At 56.4% G+C, this 8,710-nt stretch overlaps 1 protein-coding gene across 1 annotated transcript in view; it reads right to left on the bottom strand.

Moving 5' to 3' along the window:
• Window positions 1-8,710, bottom strand: part of FBN3 (fibrillin 3) — a 97,825-nt gene that overhangs the window by 84,718 nt on the left and 4,397 nt on the right. Inside the window, exons 6-12 of the mRNA XM_011982052.1 lie at window positions 7,218-7,415; window positions 6,995-7,120; window positions 3,089-3,241; window positions 2,818-3,000; window positions 1,224-1,367; window positions 1,028-1,147; window positions 802-927 (exon numbers count right to left, since the gene is read on the bottom strand). Of these exons, the coding sequence (XP_011837442.1) occupies window positions 802-927; window positions 1,028-1,147; window positions 1,224-1,367; window positions 2,818-3,000; window positions 3,089-3,241; window positions 6,995-7,120; window positions 7,218-7,415 (1,050 nt within the window). The remainder of the gene's footprint in view (window positions 1-801; window positions 928-1,027; window positions 1,148-1,223; window positions 1,368-2,817; window positions 3,001-3,088; window positions 3,242-6,994; window positions 7,121-7,217; window positions 7,416-8,710) is intronic.

Genomic DNA, 8,710 nt, shown 5'->3' with positions numbered 1-8,710 from the left:
AAGCCATCCTAGGGTGGGGAGGGACCCTGCTTCAGGCCAGGGTCAGGCGGTTGCCAGTGTGGTCTTGCCTAAAAGACCCTTTTTCTTTTTCTTTCTTTTTTTTTTTTTTTGACAGAGTTTCACTCTTGTTGCCCAGGCTGGAGTGCAGTGGTGCGATCTCAGCTCACTGCAGCCCCTGCCTCCCACGTTCAGGTGATTCTGCTGCCTCAGCCTCCCAAGCAGCTGGGGTTACAGGTGTCTGCCACCATGCCTGGCTAATTTTTTTGTATTTAGTAGAGACAGGGTTTCACTATGTTGGTCAGGCTGGTCTCGAACTTGACTTCAGGTGATCCACCCACCTCGGCCTCCCAAAGTGCTGGGATTACAGGTGTGATCCACTACACCCGGACTTCTTTTTTTTTTTTTTCTCTTTTTAGGAGATGGAGTCTCGCTCTATCAGCCAGGCTGGAGTAGAGGGGCACGAGCACAGCTCACTGCAGCCTCAATCTTTTCCGCTCAAGAGATTCCCCTGCCTCAGCCTTGCAAAGTGCTGGGATTACAGGCATGAGCCACCAAGGCTGGCCCCAAAAGGCCCTTTTTTGTGATTCATGGAATAAATTCAGGAAGGAGGAAACGAAGGGGAGAGTCAGGGTGGTCGGGGGATAAGAAGGGTCTAAGGTGGGCTGCTGGGTTCAGAGGTGAGCAGAAGAGACATCGTAGGGAGGGGGGTGGGTTTGGTGGCAGAGTGAAGATTTGAGGTGGCTGTAAAAGGCAGCTAGTGGGGCCCAGAAGCCCCTGCCCACCCGCCCACCCCCAACTCACCCACACAGTTCTTGCCGTCGGGACTCAGCTCGAAGCCTGCATTGCAGACACACTGGAAGCTGCCCTCTGTGTTGACACAGCGGCCCAGGTGACAAAGGCCGCCACTGACAATGCACTCGTCCACATCTGTGGGGAAGGCAGGTGGGCAGTCAAGAGGCGCCCCCCACCCTCCAAGCCTGGGCCAGAACCCCCACCATCACCCCCACTCTCGGATGGACAGCCGTACCCACGCATGCCTGCTTGGTGGGCGTGGCCTGGAAGCCCGGGTAGCACCGGCAGTGGTAGGTGCCAGGGATGTTGACGCAGTCACCGTGGTGGCAGGGGCTACTGGTGCATTCATCTACATCTGAGAGGAGAGGACCCTGAGCCCCCGCACCAGCAGGGCAGTGAGAACCCACCCTCCCCACCTGGCTGTGGCTCACCAATGCACTCGCCACGTACGTCCTGGGTGTAGCCCACGTTACACTCGCAGCGGTAGCTGGAAGGCGTGGGCAGGCAGCGACCATTCAGACACAGGTTGGTGAAGTGTCGGCAGATGTCAATGGTCTGGTTCAGGGTAGCAGTGCCTACAGGTGGGGCCGGCAGAGGCATCTGAGCAGTGGCTGGCACCTGCCCCAGTCTGGAGCCTGGGCTTCACCTCTCTGGGCCCAGATACCCCCTCTAAGGTTGGCACCCTGCCCCAGCTCAGATTCTGCCCTCTCTCACCCGGACAGTCCTGCCTTAGATTCAGAACTCCAACCTGGGACCTAGATCCCTCCAACCTGGTGCCTAGATCCCTCCAACCTGAGGTCTAGATCCCTCCAACCTGGGGTCTAGATCCCTCCAACCTGGAGCCTAGATCCCTCCACCCTGGGGTCTAGATCCCTCCAACCTGAAGCCTAGCTCCCTCCAACCTGGGGTCTAGATCCCTCCAACCTGGAGCCTAGATCTCTCCAATCTGGAGCCTAGATCCCTCCAACCTGGAGCCTAGATCCCTCCAACCTGGGGCCTAGACCCCTCCAACCTGGGGCCTTAGATTCCTTCAATCTGGAGCCTAGATCCCTCTAACCTGGGCCCAGAGATGTCCGGACTCCCACTCTGGGCCCAAATCCTCACTATGGGGCAAGACCCCAACCCAGGCCTAAATCCTTCATCTCAGACCCCCACACCAGACCAAAACTTCCCACCCAAAGCCCAAACCCTGACTTATTTATTTTTTTTAGAGAAAGGGTCTCACTCTGTCACCCAGGTTGGAGTGCAGTGGTACAATCACAGCTCACTGTAGCCTCCAATTCCTGGGCTCCAGCGATCCTCCTGCCTCATCCTCCTAAGTGGCAGGGACTACTGGTGTGCATCACCACACCTAGCTAATTTTAAATTTTCTGTAGAGACAGGGTCTTGCTATGTTGCCCAGGCTGGTCTCAAACTCCTGGCCTCAAGCAATCCTTCTACCTCAGCCTCCGAAAGTACTGGGATTACAGGCATGAGCCACTGTGTCCAGCCCAAACTCTAACTCTGAGGACCAGATTTTCCAGTTACCTCCATCCCCATTCACTACCAGCACTGTCATCCCTACTAACCAGGCCAGGAGTTCCCCCTCCAGAGCCCTAACCCTCTCTCTGAGGCCTGGACACCCTCCCCTGTTCAGAGCTCTCTCCCCAGATCTAGGACCATCCTTCAAGTCTTGGAACGTGGCCGGGCGCGGTGGCTCAAGCCTGTAATCCCAGCACTTTGGGAGGCCGAGACGGGCGGATCACGAGGTCGGGAGATCGAGACCATCCTGGCTAACACGGTGAAACCTCGTCTCTACTAAAATACAAAAAAAACTAGCCGGGCGAGTTGGCGGGCGCCTGTAGTCCCAGCTACTCGGGAGGCTGAGGCAGGAGAATGGCTTGAACCCGGGAGGCGGAGGTTGCAGTGAGCTGAGATCGCGCCACTGCACTCCAGCCTGGGCGACAGAGCAAGACTCCGTCTCAAAAAAAAAAAAAAAAAAAAAAAAAAAGTCTTGGAACGTTCCTCCCAAGCCCCAAGTCTCACCAATATTAGAGTTGCCAGGGCCCAGGCTGGGGACCCCACGCCCATCGGAGCCATGAGGGTTGAATCGTGCCGGCCCAAGACGGGGGCCCATGCCATTGGATCCAAAACCCAGGAGGCCAGGGAAGAGGCCAGGGTGGCCGGGTAGCAGCGGCAGCCCTTGGGCGCACAGTTGCTGGAACTCATCTGCAAGGAAGCCGGGTTGAGGCCAGGCCCTTGGTCCTCCCCTGTCCCCTCCTCCCCCGCAGCCCTGCAGGCTGCAGTTCTTACTCACTGGAACCCCGAGGAGGACACAGCTCAGGGGCCGGGCCAGCCGCCCAGCACCTGCCCTTGTCGCAGCAGCACTGCCTGCGAGTGTGGTGGCCGGTGAGGTCTCCGGCACAGCGGCCCCCAAAAAGCACTGAGAAGCAGGTGCCGGCCCGGTGGTCTGTAAAACATCAGAGGGTGAGCCCATGAGCACAGGACATCAGTGACCAGACCTGGATCCAAATTCCAGCTGTAGCTGCACTGCCTGTAGGACTGGTCTGTTTGCTGCTCTGTGCCTCAGTTTCCCCTCCATAAAATGGGGACACTTGGAGCATCCACCTCACCTGGGGAAAGTATTACCTGGGTGAAAAGTCTGACATAATCCAGATGCAGTAGCTCATGCCTGGAATCCCAGAACTTTGGGAGGCCGGGGTGGGCGGATCGCTTGAGGTCAGGAGTGCAAGACCAGCCTAACCAACATGACGAAACCTCGTGTCTACTAAAAATACAAAAATTAGCCAAGCGTGGTGGCAGGCACTTGTAATCCCGGTTACTTGGGAGGCTGAGGCAGGAGAATCATGAATTGATTGAACCCAGGAGACAGAGGTTGCAGTGAGCTGAGATCCTGCCACTGCTCTCTGGCCTGGGCAACAAAGCAAGACTCTGTTTCAAAAAATATAAAGGGCCGGGCACAGTGGCTCACGCCTGTAATCTCGGCACTTTGGGAGGCCGAGGCGGGTGGATCACAAGGTCAGGAGTTCAAGAACAGGCTGGCCGACATGACGAAACCCCATGTCTACTAAAAATACAAAAATTAGCCGGGTGTGGTGGCACGCACCTGTACTTGGGAGGCTGAGGCAGGAGAATCACTTCAACCCGGGAGGCAGAGGCTGTAGTGAGCCGAGATCGTGCCGCTGCACTCCAGACTGGGCGACAGAGCAAGATTTGGTCTCAAAAATAAATAAATAAATAAAAATAAAAAAAGAAAAGTTTGAGGCCGGGCGCGGTGGCTCAAGCCTGTAATCCCAGCACTTTGGGAAGCCGAAGTGGGTGGATCACAAGGTCAGGAGATCGAGACCATCCTGGCTAACACGGTGAAACCCCGTCTCTACTAAAAATACAAAAAAAAAAAACTAGCCGGGCGAGGTGGTGAGCGCCTGTAGTCCCAGCTACTCGGAGGCTGAGGCGGGAGAATGGCGTGAACCCGGGAGGTGGAGCTTGCAGTGAGCCGAGATCATGCCACTGCACTCCAGTCTGGGCCACACAGCGAGACTCCGTCTCAAAAAAAAAAAAAAAAGAAAAGAAAAGTTTGACATGTGGCCAACGCCCGTTCAGTGCCATCTCTTATCACCAAGATTTCCAAGTTATCACACAGAGGTAGTGAGCTCCCCGTCGCTGCAGGCATCCAACCACACTAAGGAAGACCCATTGGCGCGGAAGGACTGCCCCAGTGGGATACCAGTCAGGGACACCGAGATCTGCAGCTGTGTGTCTTTGCTTGCTGGCTTCAGGCATTTCGCAGCAGCCTAATGTGAATTTCAGAAAGGGGTCCCAAGGAGTCGAGGGGATGGATTGACGGCCACAGCCCCCAGGGAGACTGAGGCAGACAGGCTCCCCAGGTATGAGAACCACCAACACTCTTCCACTTCCCACTGTGCCCTCAAGGTCAATGACTTTATGCAGCGATCAGATTTCTCAGGCTCTGGCTTAAAGAGCATATTTTTAGGCTTAAAAATGCACAGAGTTTGGCCGGTAGCCCACAGTTTAAAAAACTCCTCCCAGGCGCTGGGAGGGCCACTGAGAGCCGCCCCTGACCTGCCCCAAGCTGGGAAAACACGCAAATGTTTCCACCTCTCTGGTCCCCGCCCTGTGCACCTGGGGACCCCCCAGGTACGTGTGTGGGAGTCAGGGTTTTTCGTTCTCAGTCTCATCATAGCCCCTCAAAGGGGGCTGGGCCTGCCCAGACGAGGAAAGGTCAACAGACTCCTCCAAAGTCACACAGCTGCAAAAGCGGGAGGAGGACGGGAAACTCGATTTCCCAATCTCAGGGGGCCCAACAGGCAACAGCCCCTTAAGCAAGAGAGACAGAATATAAGAATTTTAACAAAAATGCTCAGGCACGGTGGCTCATGCCTGTAATCCCAGCACTTTGGGAGGCCGAGGCGGGTGGATCATCTGAGGTCAGGAGTTTGAGACCAGCCTGGCCAACATGGTGAAACCCCATCTCTACTAAAAACGCAAAAGTTAGCCGGGCATGGTGGTGGGTGCCTGTAATTCCAGCTACTGGGGAGGCTGAGGCAATCGCTTGAACCCAGGAGGTGGAGGTTTGCAGTGAGCTGAGATCGTGCCATTGCACTCCAGCCTGGGGGACAGAGCAAGACTGTGTCTAAAAACAAGAAAATAAGAGAATGTTATCAAAAACGATCCTGTCATTGCTGTAAGTACACATCGTGAGCTAAGTGGTCACAGCCTCAACCTCACCTGCTGTGCATGAATGTGTATTAAGTATCCTGTAAGGCACCAGCCCTCTGCAAATTACTCCCCAAAAGATATCTTCCCCAGTCTTCACTGAGCTAGGTACTGCTATCATCTACCATTTTACAGATGGGGAAACTGAGGCACAGAGCGATTAAGTCACTTGCCCAAGGCCACAGGGTCTGTGAGCTGCCCTGGGTGGGAGTCCCGGACTGATTCCAAAGCCTGTGTTCAGAGGCTGGTTTGTCAAATCCAGGGTCTCCTCTTTAGCAGTGGACAGAGGACCCCGCAGTCCAGGGGATGTGTCCACTGCTACCCCAATGCCAGCTGTGGTGGCCCCCTGTGGTGGAGACCTAGAAAGTCTGGAGTTGGCCACAGCATACTGGCTGAACTCCAAACACAATATTCTCAGCCCTGCCTGGTAGTGGCCTAACCTGAGGTGACCAGGGTGACGCTGGAAAACCTCCAAGCACCCACTCCTGTCTCCCCAAACCAGGACACTGTCCATCCTCCACCACCAGCGTTCATGCTCCTGGCCAGCCCTATTGGCCACAGGCAACTTCTAGGGCCTGACATTCAGCTCATCAAGACAGCAAAAGAAGGAGTGAGAGGCCTAAGCGCACAGGATCGGGGGTGAGTTCCCGCTTGGCCAGGCCAAGTGTCGGGGGGTTGCTGAAGGGTGGGCCTGCAGGGGGAGCCACAGCCCAAGGGACCGCCACCCGGGCAGGGGGTCTGGGGAATTGAGTGTGTTCTGGACTTGTGGACTGGACTCAAGCAAACCTCCCCTTTCTGGGCCTGTTTCCCCATCTCAAAAATGGTGGGGCCGGGTGCGGTGTGGCTCACGCCTGTAGTCCCAGCACTATGGGAGGCCAAGGGAGGTGGATCACCTGAGGTCAGGAGTTCAAGACCAGCCTGGCCAACATGGAGAAACCCCATCTCTACTAAAAATACAAAAATTAGCCAGGCGTGGTGGCGGGCACCTGTAATCCCAGCTACTTGGGAGGCTGAGGCAGGAGGATCTCTTGAACCCGGGAGGCAGAGGTTGCAGTGAGCTGAGATTGCGCCACTGCACTCCAGCCTGGGTAACAGAGCCAGACTCTGTCTCAAAAAAAAAAAAAAAAAGAGAGAGAGAGAGAGATAGAGCTGAACAAGGTGGTCTCGCTCCTACCCGCTCTCTCCCCCTCCAGCCCCTCGGTTCACTGAGGCAGTGGGTGCCATCCAAGCTGCAGGGAAAACCTCGGGGACAGGGACACACGTAGCTCCCGACAGCGTTGGTGCAGTCACCCCGGAGCAGAGGCCGGGCACGCGGAGACGCTCATTCACATCTACATAGACAGGCACAAGGTCAGAACTGGGCACCTCACCAGCCTGACCCCTCTGCCTTCCTGCAGGGGAGCCTGAGCCCCCCCAGACACGAGTCACGGAGGAGCTCCCAGGTTGTCCCTCTCCAGTCACCCACCTTCACATGCAACACTGCTGTCACCGAGCCGGTGTCCAACTGGACAGTGGCAATGGAAGGAGCCCACCGTGTTGACACAGCTGCCTCCCTGGCACAGGCCTGGCACGCCCTGGCACTCATCCACATCTGCAAGGACAAAGCCCAGCAAAGGAGTGAGAGGCCCATCAGAAGGAAGAACCAAGCTGGCCAAGGCCTCCCACTCAGCCCTGACCCCACTATTCACCTTGGCAGGCCCCCGTGTGGATATTGGGGATGAAGCCTCGGCGGCAGGGGTGTGGCTGTGCAGGGCAAAGTTCACATGGAAGGCCCCAGGCACGGCCCACAGTGGCACAGCAAAGTGCCTTGGTGCACACGAGGCCTGTCAGCTGATGCTGGCACCCCTCGGGGCCCACTTGGCCAAAGCAGGGTCCCGTCCGGTAATCTGCAGGGCAGACAGATATGGGTACCTGGCTGAGGACTGCCCCTGTCTAGAGATCTCTGCGTCTCTAACACCTTCTCAGCGCCCCCTGCACCCACAGACCAGGCTTTACTTATGCTGCTCTCTTCCTAAATAGAATATCTTTCCTCCCTTTTCCCTACCTAACGAACTCCTATTCACCCTTCAAAACCCTTTTTTTTCAAAGCATTTCCTGACCAACTTCCAAGAGAGAGACTAGGATCTCCAAGCCCGTAAAGCTCAGGGCCTGTGTGAACACCCTGTCTGAACTGATGGGACTCCTTTCCCAGGCCTGTCCTCCCTTCAGGCCTGGGCAGGAACCCACGGACGCCCAGCTAAAAGGCATGTCTAGTACTTGAGCATATGCCTGGCCCTGCCATATCGCCCAGATTTGGGGAAGAATCTGTTATCTGCCTAAATTCTCTGGACCCCCAACATCACATCCTCAGTCCCCCTCAGCCCAGCCCAAGGTGACCGCATTGGTTCCCCCAACCCCAGTACATGAGCCCAGATGCGACTTCTTGGCTCTCTTCTCCAGATGTTTCCAATAAAGGAGTTAGCTCTCAAACAAGGGCAGCCCCTCCCAAGAGAAGAAGCCAAAGTCACCCCCAACTCAGGCCCCATAAGGAGGAGGGGCTTCACAGAGACCCCCCACCCCCAGGCTGTCCTGATGCCAAAATGCAATTCCTGGTAGCTCCCGCACTTCCCCCTCCCCCTCACTCCCCTGCCACCCAGAGCTTGGCCCGCCTCCAACAGCCCATGTTCCAATTCTGCAGTTTCCAGAAGCCCACCCTCAAACCCAGGTCACTTCCCCAGCCCCTCCAGCTTCTAGTACCCAGGTCCTGCCTATCCTCGCCTTCCTGGGTTGAAACGCCACGCCAGGCACTCAGATGCCTCCTGCCTCTGAAAATCTCACAAGCCTGGACGTCCCTGACACCACCCACTCCTGTTCTCTTTCTCTTTCTCAGCCCACTGTGGGCTCTGTTTTTCCTGTCTGTGCTTAAATGTCCAGGTAGCTGTCTCTGCTAGTGCTACTTTCTCTAGCGGGGATCCTCAGCTGAACCCTGGGCTTCAGTCCCCATGGACGGAGCAGCTCCCGCCGCCATCTCAGCTCCAGGCCTAAGTGTCCAGCTGCTTCCTGGACAGCTTGCAAGTCCCCCAGCCAACACAGAGCTCAGTCTTCCTCCTCCCTGCCGGGGTGCACCACTAGCTTCCCCCCAATTTTCAGACCAGGCCTGGGGTTCATCTTGACTCCTTCTCTCTTCTCTCCCCATCGCTGC

The sequence above is a fragment of the Mandrillus leucophaeus genome, unplaced genomic scaffold (assembly GCF_000951045.1).
Source record: "Mandrillus leucophaeus isolate KB7577 unplaced genomic scaffold, Mleu.le_1.0 Scaffold234, whole genome shotgun sequence".
In the NCBI taxonomy this organism is placed as follows: Eukaryota; Metazoa; Chordata; class Mammalia; order Primates; family Cercopithecidae; genus Mandrillus; species Mandrillus leucophaeus.
Note: the sequence above shows the minus strand (reverse complement) of the source record. Positions and strands in the feature narration are given on the sequence as shown.